A 19,640-nucleotide genomic window follows, 5' to 3' on the forward strand; every position below is an offset into this window, starting at 1 on the left:
TTGTTCTCTAGGACATAGTTTCTCCAGAGTGGTAGTAGTTTGTTTGAAATTTAGTTGAGGTGGGTGGTTTTGTTTCCCTTTTATCTCCTTGTTGCTGAGAGCTCTCTGTTTACAGTGTGTTATCATTACCAGTGCAATAAAAGTGGCAAAAATGCAAGCTAAGACACGGAAAACAAAGATCTAGTCGGCTACAGGTGGATGCATCGGAATGGAGCAGAGCAGGGAGTGCTCAAACTGCGTTTTTTTTTTCAGTTTTACAACAATTTGAATAAATTAATACTCAGAAATGGAGTTTAAAGCTTAATTTTCTTCATTTATGTCTTCCACCATCAATAAAAATGACACAAACGTGTTGAAAATCCATTTTAAAAATAAAAAAGACAGCCGTGAATTTGCAGAAGGCTAAAAATAAACTTGTTTCTACTGTAGGGATTCGCATTTTGTTACAAATGAAACAAATTAACTGAATTCCTAAAAAAGAAGAAAAAAACAATACATCCCCTTTCTTCTAAATTGAAAAATATGTTTGTCAAACATTTTGCTAAAGAAAAGAAAGTCTTATCTGTAGAAGCAGATGTGTTTGACTGTTTTCCTTCTTAAATGTGTCCGTCTGTCAAGAAAGCCGTTTTCTGATGCCAGTAAAGTGAAGCAATTATATGTAACAGGAGTGGAAGTCCCAATGACTCAACACAGTTTGTGTCTAACACACACTTCAACATCAAAGTGCCACTTCCCTTCTGACTTTTTGGGTGTGTTATTGATCCTCTGGGATTTCCTGTGGTTCAGAGTTCTGGCTCAGTCCTCTAAAAATGCTCATTAAAACCAAAGACTTTATTTCTCTCTGTGTCTTCTTTAGACACAAACTCAGATCGCTGCTTTACATCTTAGAGCGGAGAGGAAAACTGTGTGAACTGATTCCCAGGAGGCCCCAATTTTTTCACCTGAAGTTGTTGTGAAGTAGATAGTTGTAGTAGTACACGTGTTTCTTGTGAAGACATTCAGGTTCCGTCAAAATGACCTCATGATGTAACAACGTGGTGCTTATCTAATGCGATGTGGCTGCAGTGATATAGTTGGAATTACAAAAATGATAATCATCTAAAGCAAAAAAGTTTTTGTGGCTCTGAGACAACTTACAGAAAGAAAATTAGACTTTATTTCTGAAAAATTAACTGTATCATGGAACTATCTTAAAAGTGAAAATTGGCAACAAATAAAAAATCGGCTTCTCAAGTGTAAAAACATTATAAATATTTTAAAAATTAACAGATCTTCCTTGGGATTGATAGTTGTGTTTAAACGCTCATTAAACCTGTGAGAAAATTAGCTTTATCAGAATTTCTGTCACACAAGAAGTATAAGAAAACTAAAGTAAAAACATATATTTTTTACATACATGAAGCTAAATTAAACTGATAGGAGACAAAATAAAAAATGTAGAAACTGGCTGATTTCTTTGTCTTCCAAGAGTTTAGTTAAAATGTCTCATTCCACAAAAAAATTGTTCCTCATTTACATATTGTTTTTTAAATTTGCATGTTAAATGTACATTTTCAAAGTTTAAGATTTTGAAGATACTCAAGCTTTATTCGTTCTTTTTTTAATACAGGGTGGTAATTTCCCTATTTCTTTTAAATGAACAAAAAACTGTTAAATAATGTTTTTTTCCTATATATATATATATATATATATATATATATACACACCGTTTTTCAAAAGTGCAATTAATCAAAATTATGTGTCAATACATTACCAAAACATTTAGAAGCATTTCTTTATTTTCTTTTAATACTTTTAACGCGTGTTTAACTTCTCACAACTGCATGTGGATTTATGCAATTAATAATCAAATCAAACTTTATTGAAGTCGCATTTTTTTGTAGCTAACGCCTGGTTCACGCCGGACATGGAAGTGCTGCTAAGCGGCACGGAGACCACTTCGATTCCATGCCCTCGTTAATCTTTTTTTTTAATCCAAACACAAAGCCCAGCGGTCCTCCGCGGGCCGCTCGTGTCGTGCAACAATTTTTTTCACAGTGTGATCTAATTTTTGCTAGACAGTGATCCGCCTCCATTTTGGCAGGAAGTTACACCAAGACGCTCAAGAAACTCTTCTCAATTTTCAAAATATAATAAAATAAATTTAATAAAACATCACAATTGACAAATGGGATCATATTTTTACATCTAAACACACTGTAGAGATGAAAATAAACACACCAAAAATAAATAGACACTAGTCACGTTTCCATTAACTGGATTTCGATAATAAATTTTCCTAATGGAAACATCACAATTTTTACTTTCAGTAAATAAAATAAAAAATACTTGTTCTCATTCATCGCCGTGTTTTTAATGACTTATCACGAGAATTGGTTTGTGCTTAATCGCAAAATTATGATTTAATGGAAACGTGTCATTTTGAAACTGTGTCTTATCTTAAGTCCTAGAATTTTGATAAAGTTTTGCGCGAATATGTAATGGGAACGCAGCTAATGAGACACCCCCTCCCCCCACAAACAGAGATCAAAGTAGTGGGCCGACTAGGGGGCGGGGGAGGGCGGTTTTGGGTGTCAAAACTACAGATGAGCAGAAGCGCCAGTCGACCGTGGCGGAATAATGTGATGTGAACTGAAGGCTAGGCGGATACCGCGCACACTCCACCTGTACATCACTTCACAGCGTCTCCGCGTCCGCTGTGAACCAGACGTCAGTAACACATTTCAAACTTTGAAACCTTAACAGACCTCCACATCTATAAAATCTAAAATTTTAAGTTGGTTAAGTTGGAATGGTACGTTAAGTTGGACACAAAGTCCTCCCAAACACCCAACATAGTGAAACATAGAAAGAATGTTTATGTCAAATTTGAAATCTAGAAAGATATAGACTCAAATGTTGAAGTGTGGAAAGGATTTTTTGGCGGGAATGTCCTCACAAACGACAACTCCACACAAAGAGGAAGTCACCATAGGATCACCCAATCAGTGCAAACAACCACACCCAGGAGGTCCCACTGCAATGACCCTGTTTACAGAGAAGTTCTAATCGCCGGTATGGAGGATCCTCCACAATAATCATCCTACGAAGCCTTAGAATTACTATTTATCCTGTTTCTTCCGATCTTTCTGCCTTTTTAATGTTTAAAAGGTGCAACCGTCTCCTGTTCATGTTCTGTAGATGTCGCTGAGTGTTTCTGTTAGGAAAAACACAAGAATACTGTAGATAATTATCTTATTATAACAGAGAGATGTCCCATTGTGATTGTTGATACACATTGATGTCTTTGGTATCCAGCCGTGTCGTTTACTTGCAGAAGATAATTCTGTTGATTAAAAGAAGACAGATCTTGAATTGAATTAGTATTTAAAAACATGATTTTTGATTTTATATATATATATATAAGATGATAACATAAGTATTTAGTATATTTAAGTTTTAAAACCCTTTTGGCTTATAACCATTTTTTTACAGAGGTTCTTGATAACTATCTTTTTATGTTATATTGTAGGTTATTTCAAACAATGAAAGTACAAAAAGCTTCATACACTGTAAAATATTTTTGTCATGTGTTCAAACGTCACTTGCATGGTCAACTATTTCATTTAAAAATCTTAAGACAATTAAATCCAAGTCATAATTAGCCCTTCAAAGCGGCAAAGATGAAGGTTTCTACTATATGTCTAAATGGGTTTTGACCAAGTGGCTCATATGTTATAGTGTAAATATAGCAAGTACTTTTACAAAACTTGTTGGTTATTCTTGCTAGCACAAAATCAAGAGACTTTTCGCACCCCAGTGCCACATGCACCAATATGTTTACACTTGCGCCACAGATTGCCAAGAAAGTTCCTGTTAAAACTGGAATACAGGTTTCCCACTGGGCTGTGACAGCTTCTCAGTAGGAGACACAGAATTCTAAGACATTTAATAGAGTGATTTACTCTTTGAATAACATTAATTGGTATTGCACCACTGCTGCTGATCCTCTGAAATTCAATATTTAAAGTGGCAGGACAGTAAAGTGATTTATGTGTTGAAGTTGAGCATTCCTACAACAAAAAGACATTTTAGAAGCTAGAGTTATCTTCTATAGAGATAAAAGTCTTGTTTACTGGGAAAAAAAGTCTCCATCTAAAATGAATTGTCTTCTATTTTATTACAAATAGTTATCTATTTAAAGTTCCACTATCCTAATCTTTTTATGTATTTTAAAAGTGTTCCGCAGTGGTCTATTATTTATGATTTTGACACTTTTAGCTGAAATAATATTAATAAAAAAAATAATAAATAAAATTAAAAAAATGTATTTTTCTAGGACATAGTTTCTGCAGAGCGCTGTGGGTGGGACAATTGGGGCAAAAACAACCCCGCCCTTTTTCCCCTCCCTATTGTAGAGCGGATTACGGAGCTCAACGGCTGTATTTTACAGTTTATTTATCTGGTCCTCACAAATGCCCAGAAATGCAATTTTAAACCTAATTTTATTTATACTGGATTTGTTCTTTAAAATCAAAGAAATCCTATAAGAACATGTTAAAATGCCAAAAAAGACCATTTTTATTGGAGTTGTTCTTTAGGCAGCAACAATATTGATATAAACATGTATATATATATATATATATATATATATATATATATATATATATATATATATATTAATCTGGAACCATTTGATTACATTTTCTGTGGACATGAATAATTCTGGGCAAATGTCGAAAGCTTTTCTTTTTCTTTAACTCTGATCCAACTACCGGTGTGTCTCTTTACTTTAATTAATGCAAATACTGTTGGTATCTGATGAACTTGTTTAATAAGAACACAATAGAAAAGAGTATGAAGGAAACAATATGAGTGTTAAAATCCCATTCTCTGAGGATTAAATCAACGAGTCGGTGACTGCTCCTGTTCATTAACTAGAGGAAGTTATTTAAATCCCACCTGTGACTCTAGAGCGGCAGTGTCCTGGCTTAACCCGCCTATGCTCATTGCCCCTGCATGCTGCAGCCATTAATATGTATGAGAAATGTAATAAACACAAAAGCATTGATGGGAAATTGTTGAACTAACGTGGGTCGTGCTCTATGCTGTTAAGTCCTGATGCCCGTTGTGTCAGGCATGTGAGTCACTGTGACTTGTTAACCTGTCCAGGACGAGCTCAGGGAGCTTTCTGCTGTCTTATCCATCAGCACTTTTCGTGGTTTGCATTTACTGCCTCATGTTTCTCGATTTGTGTGCTCCTTTCTACTCATCATCCTGCAAAAAGGAAGTCGTATAGAAAAGCTAACATGTGAAAAGTCAACAAGTTTTTTTTTTTCCCCTAAAAGCCAAGTAAACAACAGCAGACGGCTGCCAACGGTATCACATTTCAGACCTTTCAAAACTTTCTCTTTACCTGCAGGAATCTGCAGAAAAAAGGGGTTAAGTCACCAAAAACAGTGATTTATGCTCCGTAGACCGTCTTGAAAGCTACAAAAAAGACTTGCATGTTTTGATTGATTTAGTTTGGTTTAGTTAGGTTTGGTTTAGTTTAGTTTATACAGCAACGATTTGATTTGATTTGATTTAAATAAGTTTAGTTGATACAGCACTGAATTGATTTAATTTGATTTAGTTTAGTTGATACAGCATTGATTTGATTTGATTTGATTTAGTTTAGTTTATTTTAGTTTAGTTGATACAGCTTTGATTTGATTTGGTTTAATTTATTTTAGTTTAGTTGATACAGCTTTGATTTGATTTGATTTATTTTAGTTTAGTTGATACAGCATTGATTTGATTTGATTTAGTTTAGTTTAGTTGATACAGCATTGATTTGATTTGATTTAGTTTAGTTGATACAGCATTTAATTGAATTGATTTGATTTAGTTTAATTTATTTTAGTTTAGTTGATACAGCTTTGATTTGATTTGATTTAGTTTAGTTGATGCAGCATTTAATTGAATTGATTTGATTTGATTTGGGTTGAATTATTGAATTTAATTCAATTTGATTTGATTTGATTTGGGTTGATTTTGTTTGATTGATTCGATTGATCTGGTTTATATCAGGCATAGATTGTGGACAATACAGGAAAAAATGTTCACACAGATTTTTCATACGTATTACAGAAATAATAAAAGTTACATTGATTAGAAAATAAAAGACAAACAAAAACAAAGACACACTTATATCACATCTGATTCATTAAATATAGTAATTATTAGCTAAAGTCAAGTAGAGTTTTGTGACTTTTGGATATTTGTTGTAAAATATGCATTTTCCAGAATTTGTGTATTTTTTTTCTTGAAAACAATGAACTGGTAGATGTCATTTTATTTCTTTCTTATTTTTTTTTTTTTTTAATAAAAATCTTTCATTTTAAACTCAACAGCTGTAGTTGGCTGTGTGCATTCTGTCTTAATTTAGCGTTTTCACGCCACTACAATCCATGCACTGAATCCCGAATTAACCATCTTTTTATTGATTTTAAACTGTAGAAATTCTGGGTGTGGATAGGTTTGGAGTTTTCATCAAAGTTCAGCCACTTGCAGTTATGTAAAATGGTTTGAAGATCTTTGTTCAAATCTCCACGGTTCCTAACTTTGATGTCAGATTCTCAATCAGATGTCTGTGCAGGAACATCAGCGTTGGTGTGTGTGGTCTCTCAGACGGAACCTTGTGATTTGAGTTTGCTTGATGTCGGCGGCTGTTTCATGTTTGCCGTTCTGGTGATTTTTGAAGGAAATGTAAAAGGTTGGTTGTGTTACCTTGTAATGTTGCAGTAACACCAAAGTGCTGCTTATAGATAATGATTCCCTATACATCCATGTCAGTTTTAACCCCTTGAAAAATCTCACACATTCTGGTAAGATGTTTATCTATACTTTGCTGCTTTTGCCTCTGGGACTTTCCATTTTGGAGCCCATTATTTTTTTTTCTCTAAAAGCAGCTGTCTGTTCAACACATCGAGGAGACGAGTTCTGTTTAAGTTTATGGATACGCAAGTCATCCTAATGGAACAAACCATAAATAAAAACTAATGAGACACGTTTTGCAAAAATGTTTGCCAATCTCTTGCCTGATTGGTGGATTATGGGTAATGGATTGGGACTGTAACTCAAGGAAATGCAGGAGAATCACATATCAAGCTACCTGCATGTCTGAAACTGGTCTCGTTTGTTAACTCTTAAACTATATACACACTGGTCTACTTGATACTTTATGTACTCACAGTGGGAGGAGGCTTGGTGCAAAATGTCAAAGCAGTGCGAATCTCATAAGTCTTGTTCACAGCCTTTTCTTTCACACCTATAATCTGATATATATATATATATATATATATATATATATATATATATAGACTTTACATAGGAAAATTTGCTCAAATGCACTTTCCTGAGCTTGCTCTGAACATAGCATTAATTTCCCAGTGAGAACCACATCATTTTCAAATCAGTTGACAGACTTGGTCTCTCCGACTTGTCCTGAGGGTCTCCTCTCCTTTGAAGATTTCAGAAACACGTTATCTACACAATGTTAAGGAGTCCTCAGTGATGGTAAACTGTCGAACCATTCGTCTATCTGAGAACTCTGCCCATTTTTGTTGGAAGCGCAGAAGTCTAAGCAGAAAGGTAAAACCAGGATATAAAGTAAAACTTTGACTCAAAACAGTTAAATCGATGTAGGAAAAGGTGGGTAAAGATCTGGCAGCTATAATGTGTTCAAATGAACAAAAACGGAATGATTCTGACAGAAATCTGGTTTGATCAAGGGTGGGGGAAAACAGAAACTAACATGAACAGAAAAGAAAGCGTGAATTTAATTAATGAAATTAACTGAGCAGACACTAACTCTCACAGGGCCTCCCCCCCAAAGGGCAGATCCCAGATGCCCTAACAGAAGCATTAACACTGGAGTGAGCAGAAGGGTTAAAGAAGGCCCTACAACTCAAAGCCAAGGTGCCTGCTGTGATACTGAGGTTAGAGGAATCCAGACAACCCCTTCCATTCTGGCAGACAGAAGGGAAGCTGACCTCCCCTCTGCAGAAACAAATGAATTGAAGTGGGGCGTCCAAGGTGACCTCCTTCAGAATGGGAGACAGAAAAGGCAGGGGGCTGCAGGGTCACTTGCTCCAGGTCTAGCTTTATGTGGAATCTTCTGCTAAGGCAACAATTGACTTAAAAACAAAAGATTTAAACCCAAAAAGTAACCTAAATGTGCTCCAATCTTCTTAGCTTGTTTGTAATTGGTTATGAAAGACAGAAACCATAACCACAGACTTAAACCTCTGATTCTTTTGGGAAGAATAGGGTCAAAATCCCCCTCCAATCACCATTTTAAATAGAAAGAACCACAGTTTTTTTCCCCTAAAAATGGCATAATCTTGATTAAAAGACCACTGGTAACACTTTGACAATAGATCAAAAGAGGATTTGAGTGGGACTTTAGGTTAGTAGAAAGAATGCAAACACTGGATGTCTTCAAGGGTTAACAAGTGGAACAAAAGCAACATTTTGTTTTGTGTCAATAGTGGATAAGCTCAACATTCAAGTCCTTCAGTTTGTTGTTTGATGTCTGTTAAAGACAGAATGATATCCTGACGAGCCGTTTTTGTTCAGCCCATGAGCAACACAGACCTCATCTAAACAGAAAATAATATAAAAGAACAAAACAATCTTACAGATGGAATTACAAAGGAAATTGCAGAAATGAAAAAAGAATAAATAAATAGAAATTCAAGCATTAAAAAAGTATTACAAGTAATTTTCACAGGATAAGCTTTTGTGGCTTCATCCAGTAATAGTCAACCGTCTGATTTTATTTCTTTCATTGCTTCCTCTTTCCTTTTCGTCAGTTTTACGGGTGCGACTTTGTCCCCAGACGTGCTATTAAAAGGAAGCCGCTTTCATTCACTTGCATACTAAAACACTGTTTTGCCATTCTCAGACGGTGCAGGAAGTTTCACTCGCTGTAATGAAAGGGGGAAGAAAGTCTGCTTAGAGTTTTTAAATCTTTTTTAATCTTTTGTCCACAAAAGTTCTTTCAGTTTGTTACAGAAAAGGAAAGTACGCTTTTTAAAGTTAATCACTGACAAGAGTCTTGTTCCATTGGACAACAGTTCTAAACCTAGAATGCAAATATTAGCTGCTTATCCTAATTTTACTGTAGATTTACTATGAATCTATGTATGTGCGAAGACTTTGATTGAGTTTAAACTCTTAAAACTCAGTTGCTTATTTTAATCCTTCTTCTTTTCTGCTCAAAATGACATTTTGAGTTAAAAATGTAAATTATTTTTGTTTTTTTTCATCCTTTAATAACTCCACAAAGAAAAAAAATTGCATTATCATTGTTTTTAATAGATATAGATAGTATCAATTATGATACGTTGGGTGATTTGGAATGTTTTTGCTCCCAACAATGCAAAAAGGGAGCGTTATTTTACCCATTGTCTCAAATTTGATCCACTCGTTTTTAGCATTATGTAATAATATTATAAAAAATAATTATTCACAAATTTAGCATTTTTTTAATATAGCAAGTAGTCATTTACAAAAACGAATAACAATAGATGAGTTATTCTCACCACAAAGTTTTGAATATTAGCTAAAACTTTTCCCGCCAAAAGTGTTTCTGAGACGTCAGGGAAGCAGCCATTTTGAAATGAGCAGGATAAGCTCTTCTACTGCCCCTAGTGGAATGAGGATGAACTACAGATGAACTACAATTGTTTTCTAAGGACATTTTTGATCATGCTAATGAGATAGGGGTCTAATATGAAGAGTTTTGACATTTGAATAGATATTCTTTAAAAATAAAATTCGTTTTCTGGATAAAATATACATTTTCAATGTTGTTACTCATAAAAATATATAAACAATCTTAAAAATTTACATGTACTGTCACTATATGTGTGTATGAAGCTAAAATATTCCCAATAAAACAAATTATACGATGGTCTGTCTCTTGGCTCATGATCTTCGTCTGCCTCATGAAGTCATTTTTGATATGAGAACACGCGCTGCCTGGAATTCCAACACTGTAGAGACTTGTAAAGTAGTTATACCCCACTTAGTGATGAATGAAATGAATGCCCTCGCCACCTCTGCAAACACTCGCACAACCCAATGCACCCTCCTGAAGTCTTAAAACATGCTGCAGCCTGAAGGGGAGGCTCTCATGTCTGTAGGATAAGGAATTGAGTCCCAGCTGCTGCAGTAACACATAATGGAGCTCATATATACAGACTGAGGTGACAGCAGGGTCAAGTATGTGTCAAATGTGTACTGACTCAGGCACGGCGGATGGGTCTCATACATAGTTTTTGTTTGATTTACTGGTTGGATAATCAGTTATGACTTTTCTATAGGTTTTTTTACTGATTCCTGCTTCACTTTGACTTGTTCTTAAAACTATTTCTACTTCAGAAAAGATGCTTTATGCTTGCATCACTTCACCTCAGTTGTGTTTTGGTCTGTAATTCTGATGTTTTTACATGCCCAATTATTGAATGTGGTAACAGCACTGTGGAGACATGTTAACCTACTGAATTATAAAAGTGAAAAAAATGAGTATTTTAGTGTCTGATTTCACAATAGAACAGAATACATATTTAAGTGACTGAGATTTTCTATCTTACAGCTTTCATATTCTTATAGACCCATCTGATATTTTTTTTAATGTTCTTGTGATATTTGTCTGATCTATAAAAACTTAAAAAAAAAAAAAAACTCAGTTTCTGAGTATTTTTTATTCAAATTGTTGTGAATCAAGAGCAGATAAAAAAAAAATGCAGTTAGAAAAAGAACTAAAAAAATACACTGTGCGGGCCACATGCTTCCTACTCCAAGCTCTTCTGAGGGGAAGTGGGGGTGGGGTTGCTCCATGCCAAATGGTCCTGGCCACAATTTGGTGAACTACTAGTGAAAAGAATGATTTTTTAGAAGTTTTGAAATAAACATTATACATACATAGATATACAGCATGTAGATAATGCACCAAAAACTAGACGTTTACTGCTAGAATCATCATTTTCAATCATTTACCACATTAATAGTGTATTTCTGATTAGTTTAAAGTTATACTAATTGGAAAAAATAGTACTTTTATTTCAAAAACGGAAGTTCTAAATAACCTAAAACTTTTGAATGGTAGTGTGTATATTAAAAATCTTGGATTTTCTCTGTAAACTGATGAATTTAGAAGATTTTTCTATCTTTTCTTGGCTTCTTAATAAACAATAATATCATATTTTACCAGGGGTACCCAAACTTTCAATCCCCACTGTATTTATATTGAATTTTCATTATTATAATTTGTTTTGTCAAATGTGCAAAGACTTCTGCATTTAAAAAAAAATAAAAATATGAAAATGAAGATCCTTGACATAAGAGGTACTTGTTCAAAAATTTACCATGACCGTGCTCCTTTTTTATTTTCTTATTTAAATTGTATAACCTTGCTTAAATGTTTTTTTAATTACATGCTTTTTTGTCTCGGGGTGAGTAGTGGGATTAAAAAAAAGCATAAAAAACTAATTAACTGATAAGTTTTTTTTTGCACAACAACCTTGATGACAGATGTTTCCTAAGAGGAGCATGAAAGCTAATTGGCTGGCAGAAATACGGCGGGTTCCTAATATGGTTGGCCTTTGGCTCACTGTGGGGGCTGGAGGAGTTTTTTCAAATGAACCGCTGTTGCCTCATTAGAGTCGGCTCTGTTTTATCATACAGTAAACTGTTGAGACAAATAACTGTGGTCTGTTATTTTTCATCTACGAAAACGAAGCGTCTTACTTCTCTGGGGTTTAATTATTCTGTGTTGAACTGAATGGGAATTAATGAAACACTTTGTAATACTTTGAGGGGAAACATCTTCATCCAGTTGTCCTACTTTAGTTCTCGGTAGATGTATTGTATGTAGGCTATACATGCAAATTTAGATTCAATATTTTTCATTGTCTTGGCTTTGTCTGTTTTACAATTACAAATACATGTAAAATGAGAATAAATTACCAGACAAAGTCAGTTTTAAAATTACATAAACCAGTTTAAAAGACACAGGGACAGATCAAAAGTATAATTTGTTTTTCAGCTTAAAATAGAAAATGAAAAAATAAGAAAATTAAAAAAGCTTACACTTCTTTTGATTATCAATTTATAAACTTGTGTAGATTTTTTTTTTGTTTTTTTGATAAACCATTTACCTAAATGGTACCTAACTTTTCAGTTTCTGTAAAAAAGACAAAACACATTTGGTAAAAAAAACAAAACAAAACAAAAAAAAACATTTGTACAAAAATCAAAACTAAATGTTAAAAAAATGAAGCAAAATAAGAAACAGGAAAAGGCAGGTATTACGGGACATCCGTAGATGTAATTATCCAATCAGTAACATCCAATACATTTTCCGGCTTCCTGCTATGTATCGTTTTTGTACATTTAATTGTGTTGTCTGGAGTTTATTTTCTGTTTTCTGAAATGTTTGTTTTTGAAGACGTGACACAATTGGAAGATATACGGTATTCTGCATCTAAAATGAAAGTTTTTTTTTTTGCTGATCATCACTGGATAAGGAGATAAATTGTTGTGTTAGTTTGGGGGCGGAGCTCTCAGAGCAGATTCTTCCTGGAGGGAGCTGTTGAAATCGATCTTAGGTCAGCACGTTTCCAACCGCTCGTTTTCGAGAGGGTTGCTGCAGACAGGGCAGGTTTTTATTGGATGATAACTCTTAAACGCATGAACGAATCGAAATAACGCTTTGGGGTTCTTTGTAGAGAGGAATGAACAGTAAAACGCATTTAAAACCTCAAAAACTTGAATTGTCATAGTAGGGCCCCTTTAAACGTTTCTGATTTATCATCCTTTTTTTGTTTTCATTATATCTGTTTTCGTCTTAGACATGGAGGGATTTATGTGCAAGACTCCAGCCATAGCAGACATTGTGATCCTGGTGGACGGCTCCTGGAGTATCGGACGGATCAACTTCAGGTTGGTCCGGACTTTCCTGGAAAACCTGGTCAGAGCTTTCTCCGTGGACTTTGACAAGACCAGGATAGGTGGGGGCGTTTTAGATGATATTATCTACATTTAAATGCATTCAAGGAAAACGAAAATAGTGAAATGGGATTGGCCTTTCTGCTCTCAGGTCTGGCTCAGTACAGCGGAGACCCCAGAATCGAGTGGCATCTGAACACTCACTCCTCCAAGGAAGCTGTGATTGACGCTGTGAAGAACCTGCCGTATAAAGGAGGAAACACACTGACAGGTATGCTGCAGAATCAGTCTTCTGTACTCATCACAGCTGACAGGTGTTTCAGTAGTTTCTTACAAATACATGTTTTGGGTTTGGATTCTAAAAAACAGAGCTTCTCAGCGCTCATATATTTTTCTTCTGTCATGTTTTAGAAGCATCAATTTTCAAAGAACTTTCTTTAATTTATGTTTCTTCCAGTTTATTTTCCCCTCCATACCCCCTTTCTGCTTCCAGAACATCCTGAACTTGTTGTGTGACTTTTATTCTCAGTATCCCGACGTTTTTTTTTTTTTTTTCCTCCGCTGACGTTAAAGGGCTCAGTGGGCCTTAAAGCCCTCTCTCTTAGAAGTCGTGGGAAATCCCCGATCTCATTATTGCTTACATCTTAACTCAGCGGCTCGTTACGTGATCAAACTCAAGAGATAAAATCCAGTCCGGCTAATAATGGTGACTTCAACCCATTATGTTCAAGTACTGCAGTGCAAGGCGCTGTCTTGGCAATGACCCGTTTTATCCGTGTCTGTGGCAGACTCTGACAGTAATCAATTCTTTTAAAAAGTACTCTCTCTTTGCTTCCCAATTCGCTCATTTTAGCGCTACACCTTTCCTAGTCAAGCACTTTAGAAATGTCACGGAAGCAACCCCAATAACTCCTTCTTCTTACCTTTGATTATGCACCTTCTGTCCTCATGTTTTCTGTAGGTCTGGCTCTGACCTTCATCCTGGAAAACAGCTTCAAACCAGAGTCTGGGTCCCGGCCTGGCGTTCCCAAGATTGGAATACTGATCACGGATGGGAAGTCCCAGGATGATGTGATTCCCCCGGCGCAGAGCCTGAAGGATGCTGGGATAGAACTTTTTGCCATTGGTATGAGTCGACTTTTAATGCATTTCTGTTAAAATAATAAAACACAGATTTACATTTTTTTACTCATAGAGGCTACACTGTAAAAAACTACATGTTGGATTTTTAAGTGGAGTAAATCTAACAAATTACAGAACACGTGTTAGTTGATCCAACGTTTCACTTTTTCAGTTTATTTTAAATGATTCTGTATGTGTTGATGATTTCTCAGGTGCTTGGAAATTAAACATCTTTAGATTTTGCAATAAGTATTTTTGGGGTCCTCCAAGTGATCTAAAATTTTAAGTGTTTTTACATTTTCTACAGAGCCCCTAATGGGACATAAAAGTTAAAAAAAAAATATATATAATAAATAATTGAAGTTAAAAAATAGAAAATGTTTTTTTTTTTTTTTAAATAAAGTTTAAAAAAATTCTGAAAATTTAAGTAAAAAGTAATTTAAAAAGAAAATAACTTTATTTTTTCAATTTGAAGTTAAAAATATGTTTTTTTTCTAAAAATTAAAGTAGTATGTAACTGAAAAAGAAATTTAATTGAAGAAAACATTTTTTTTTTTGGTTACTAACTGGTTTGCTCCAGTTATTTATTTATTTTTACTTCGATGTCCCTTTAGGAGCTCCGTACTTTTTAGGTCTTGAGGGTTAATTTTTATTTCAACACTTTTAAAAGAACATAAGTAAGAAATATTCTACACAACAATGTAAAGTCAACTTAAAGTCCTACTCCAATCATCTTTTAACCAATTTTCATAGCATCTCCAGTGGTATTTTAATTATGATGATGCCGTTTGTAACCAAATACAAAAAACTGTTTTAAAGACATAGTTCCTGCAGCGCGGCAAAAGTTTTTTCAAAATTTGCTTCTGAGTTGTTTGCAGAACATATCAAATAACATTTTAAATCCAATTTAAAGTATGTTTTTGTCCACATTTCATGTTATTTCTCTCTCTTAAGAGATAGAATTACTAAAGCTTAGCACAGATTTACGTTTGGACCCTTTGTTGCCCAAGAGTTAAAAAGTTTGCCCGCCCCTGGACCAGACCAAATGGGTTTTTTTGGTGTTAACAGTTGCAGACCCCTCATCTAGGGTAACCTGTCTTGTATTCTCCTCCTTTCAGGTGTGAAAAACGCTGATGAGAACGAGCTGAAGGCCATCGCCTCTCCTCCAGAGGAAACTCACGTCTACAACGTGGCAGACTTCAGCGTGATGAGCGACATCGTAGAAGGTCTGACTAAAGGGGTCTGCGACCGAGTGGATCAGCTCGACAAGCAGATCAAAGGTTTGTGTGATCTAACATCTGGATTCAGTAGCTTCAAAAACTTCTCCTGACAAACAGAATTGTGGCTCCAGACTAGCAGGCGTGTCATTTTTGCACACTGAGCTGTTTGTTGTTCCTGGTATTCATACAAATCCAGCGTGGAGCCGAATGTGATGCTTCTTTGTTCTCATCTGCAGGAGGAGGAGAACCTGCCCCTCCTCCCACCTCCTTAGCCCCCCCTCGCGACCTTGTGATATCTGAGATAACGGCGCGCAGCTTCCGGTTGACATGGACTCACGCTACGGGGCAGGTGGAGAAATACCGAGTGGTGTACTACCCCGCCAGCGGAGGAAGACCAGAGGAAAAAGTATGTGTAGTGAAGAATACTGCTTCTCCTCTGTGCCTCTAGTTCAGCTCAAATTTTTTATTAGCATGTAATGAAATGCGAATTAATCCAGCTGCTGGTGGCTCATTATCTCTGTTTTCTTTGGGAAAATATTGCAGCTGAATTCCCCAGAAAAACAAAACACAATCCAGAAGCAGTGATGGCATTAAAAGCACTTTTTAATTATTCTGCTCAGGTAATCATTTTAGGGTCACCTCCACAATCTCATTTCTTACTGATCTGCATGATAAATGCAAACTGTTCTGTAAAATATGCCATTAGGGATTCATTATACCGAGAGCCACCTTCTCCAGTGGTAAACTACAGTCTACTAGCCTCCTTTTAGAGCCATTAGTGGTGGAAGTTAAAGGCACATGGCATAAATGCTAACATTTAACGCATTAACGCCCAAAGAGAAATGAGGTGTTACATGTGACATTCACATTTGTCCCAGAATAAATGAGTCCTTGTCTTTATTCATTAGTGTATATGGAATCTCATTTGGGAAGTGGCATAAGAGTGACCCGAATGCAGCACTGAAAACCTTCAGTAACTTAAGATTCGAATCAAGGTCAATGTTTTTCTAAGATACTATAATCCACCAAACTTTTGAATTTTGATTTTTAAGTCAAATATCCATCCTATTTTGATTTAGTTTTTTTCAGTTTTTAAACTTTTTATGTTTTTTAAAGAAATCTTCTGAAACATGTCCGTTAGTTGCATCTAATTTACCCTAAAGCTCTGGTGTTTACATTCTGTCACCTAGCGTAACTCCTGATACAATTTATATACTGCAGGAGTGTCAAACTCAATCTGGTGGCTAAAATCCAAAACACACCTTAGGTCGCAGGCCGAACAGAATAAACATTTCTTGAACACTCTAAAACTACATTTTTAAAAGATAACTTTTTACATAACTATGAATAAAAACAGGTAGGAATATTATTCCAAACAAATCAACTTAAACCTTAAATAACTTTCAATATTTTACTCTCTGTAAAAATCAGAATTATGAAATAAGCCTAAGATAGCACTGGGCCATAATAAATAAATAAAATTATATGGAGGGCCGGATGTAATGACCTAGCGGGCCGGATTTGGCCCCCGGGCCTTTACTTCAACACATATGACATACTGTATATCCAGCAGATTCTGAAGTGGAGAAATAGTTTTGACGAAACATAGAACTTCAGTGAGGGTTGCTTGGTCGAAGCGCCTTCTTTTTCCATATCCGCGGGAGTTCCGCGGTAATTCCGCGGTGCCGCCTGCTTCCTCGCGGAGGTTCGATGTTTGTCCAGCCCAGGAACAGGACTCTGTTCACTCTCTGGTTGTTGAGGTCTGACACTCAGAGTGCAGACAGAGTCGAGCTGATCGTCATCGCTGCGACTCCCAGGTAGGACAAGCGGCGAACCTCCACATGGAAGCAGGCAGCACCGCGGAACTCCCGCGGACGTGGAACGAGAAGGAGCTTCGATCAAGTGACCCTCACTAAAGTCCTACGGTTCACCAAAATTATGTTTACAGTGTGTATGTGTGTAAGGAATCAGTCAAAACTTTAATAAACTCCCGAGTTTCATAAGATAGAAATCCCGCTTCAACAATCTGAGTTAGCCCCGCCCACTGAGTTTGATGGGACAGTTTAACAGATAACGTAATAAAACAATGTCCGAAAGAAATCTTTCATTAAATCATGAAATAAATAAATATTAATGAAATCATTTAAAATTGTATTTTAATTCAATGTTGGCACATTTAACAACACTTTTATTTATTTAATGCCAATTTTAAATAATTAATGGCACATTTATTGAATAATTTCATATTAGATTTATTTCAATGTGTCACTTTCAGCCTACAGTTGGCCATTAAATAATTACATATGTCAGACATATATTTTATACATTTATTTATATATATATATATATATTTAAACGTGTCTTTGTTAATATTCAATGTTATTCATTCAATGCCCATTTAAATAATAATTGACACATTTAATTCATAATTTAATGACCTATATATTTATTTCAATTTGTGCCTTTCAGCCTGCACTGGGTCATGAAATAATTAAATATGTCAGGATGTTTATATATATTCTATAGACATATATATATATATACATTATTTAAACATATATTTAAACATGTATTTAAACATTTATTTGTTGATTTCCAGTTTTATATATTTCATGCTCATTTAAATAATAATTAACACAGCTATTCAATACTTTAATGACATATGTATTCAATTTAAGTTGTCTTTTTTGGCCCTCCATAAACATTTGGTTAATACAGTTTAATAGTTATAAAGATATTAACGCTAAAGTCACTAAACTTTCTGACATGAATAACTATCCCCTACATTTACTAGATAATTGCTCTTTATTTTAGGATAACAGTTACACTATTTTTACTTGTTTGTTAAAGTTACTTTTCAGAAGTTCTCTGTTTAAATGTTAAATAATAAAACAATGTTATTAAAATAAAATAAGGAAAAACTGTGTTAATTTTTAAAATGTGCTACAAAAGTATCGGATTGGGATTTGGTATCGGCTGATACTCGAAATCGGATTGGATCAGGCCCAAATCGGGACATCCCTACTTTTAATTTCAACTCCAGATGTTTGTGTAAACTGACTGAGTTGCTTCAACGTGACACAGAGCCGTAAAAGGATGAAAGGCTAAGTAACGCTTTAAAGTCTTGTAAATGTAATTGTAAAATTGGCTTTGTAACATCTAGACTAACGCCTGGGGGGTGTTGTCTCTCAGGTGGTCCAGGGGGCTGACAACAGCGTGGAGCTGAACTACCTCAACTCTCTGACGGAGTACCAGGTGGCCGTGTTCGCCATCTACCGCAGCTCCGCAAGCGAGGCCCTCCGAGGAAGCGCTACCACATGTATGTTTTATGGTTTCAGTGCAAAAGTAATAAAACTCACACTTTTTCAGTAAAAAAAAAATAAGGTCCAGGTGTCTACATTTAAACTGAATTAATAATTGAACGTCTCCCATATTTTCTTGATTTAGTTTTAAACCTGAAGGGCAGATCTTGTTTTGGTGTCCCATAATTCTTTTCTAAGTAGGTCTGCCACGATTAGTCGACTAATTGACTATTAAAATAGTCAACATCTAATTTAATAGTCGATTAGTTGTTACTTTATATTATATGGAGTCAGAGTGTAGTAAAGTTGAAAGTTATCATGGTATTCTGTTCGATTTTTGGACTATTTTGGCATTTATTAGTTTTTTTTTTAGGTATTCTGGAGTTTAGTTAATATTTCAGCTACATGCTAGATGTTTTGGCTAATTTAGAATTTTTTTCAATTTTTTAGGCTAATTTGGAGTTTATCCAATATTTCAGCTGCAGGCTAGCTATTTTGGCTAATTTAGTCTTTTTTTTGTTTTGTTTTTCAGGCTATTTTGAAGTTCAAATAACATTTCAGCTGCAGGCTAGCTATTTTGGCTAATTTAGTCTTTTTTTTTTGTTTTTTAGGCTATTTTGAAGTTTAAATAATATTTCAGATGCATGCTAGCTGTTTTGGCTAACAGACTTTTTCAGTTTTTTAGGCTAATTTGGCATTTAACTAATATTTTAGTTGGCTTTCAGCTTCAGCAATTTTAGCTAACAATTATAGAATCTTCCGCTATCGTCACTAGCATCTTTAGCTACCAAATCAGCTTACACCATTCACGCAGGTAATGCTATATATCTTCTTTTTAGTTAATTTAAAGTTAAAGATGGTTAAAATGTGTTAGTCGATTAATCGACTATTTGGAAAAAATAATTGGTAATTAGTCGACTATTAAAATATTCGCTTGTGGCAGTCCTACTTCTAAGTAAATAGTGAATCCCAGCATGTATTTTATTGAAGATAATCTTTAAATTTCAGATCTTCCTTT

General features: G+C 35.0%; 1 protein-coding gene across 5 annotated transcripts in view; it reads left to right on the forward strand.

The window, feature by feature from the left end:
- Positions 1-19,640, forward strand: part of LOC112162546 (collagen alpha-1(XIV) chain) — a 149,787-nt gene that overhangs the window by 45,317 nt on the left and 84,830 nt on the right. For all 5 annotated transcript variants that reach the window (XM_024298342.2, XM_024298345.2, XM_036214138.1 and 2 more), the window contains 6 exons: positions 12,882-13,040; positions 13,130-13,249; positions 13,940-14,104; positions 15,219-15,380; positions 15,557-15,726; positions 18,513-18,639. In XM_024298342.2, coding sequence (XP_024154110.1) covers positions 12,882-13,040; positions 13,130-13,249; positions 13,940-14,104; positions 15,219-15,380; positions 15,557-15,726; positions 18,513-18,639 — 903 coding nt within the window. The remainder of the gene's footprint in view (positions 1-12,881; positions 13,041-13,129; positions 13,250-13,939; positions 14,105-15,218; positions 15,381-15,556; positions 15,727-18,512; positions 18,640-19,640) is intronic.

Source organism: Oryzias melastigma, linkage group LG11 (assembly GCF_002922805.2).
Source record: "Oryzias melastigma strain HK-1 linkage group LG11, ASM292280v2, whole genome shotgun sequence".
Classification (NCBI taxonomy): domain Eukaryota; kingdom Metazoa; phylum Chordata; class Actinopteri; order Beloniformes; family Adrianichthyidae; genus Oryzias; species Oryzias melastigma.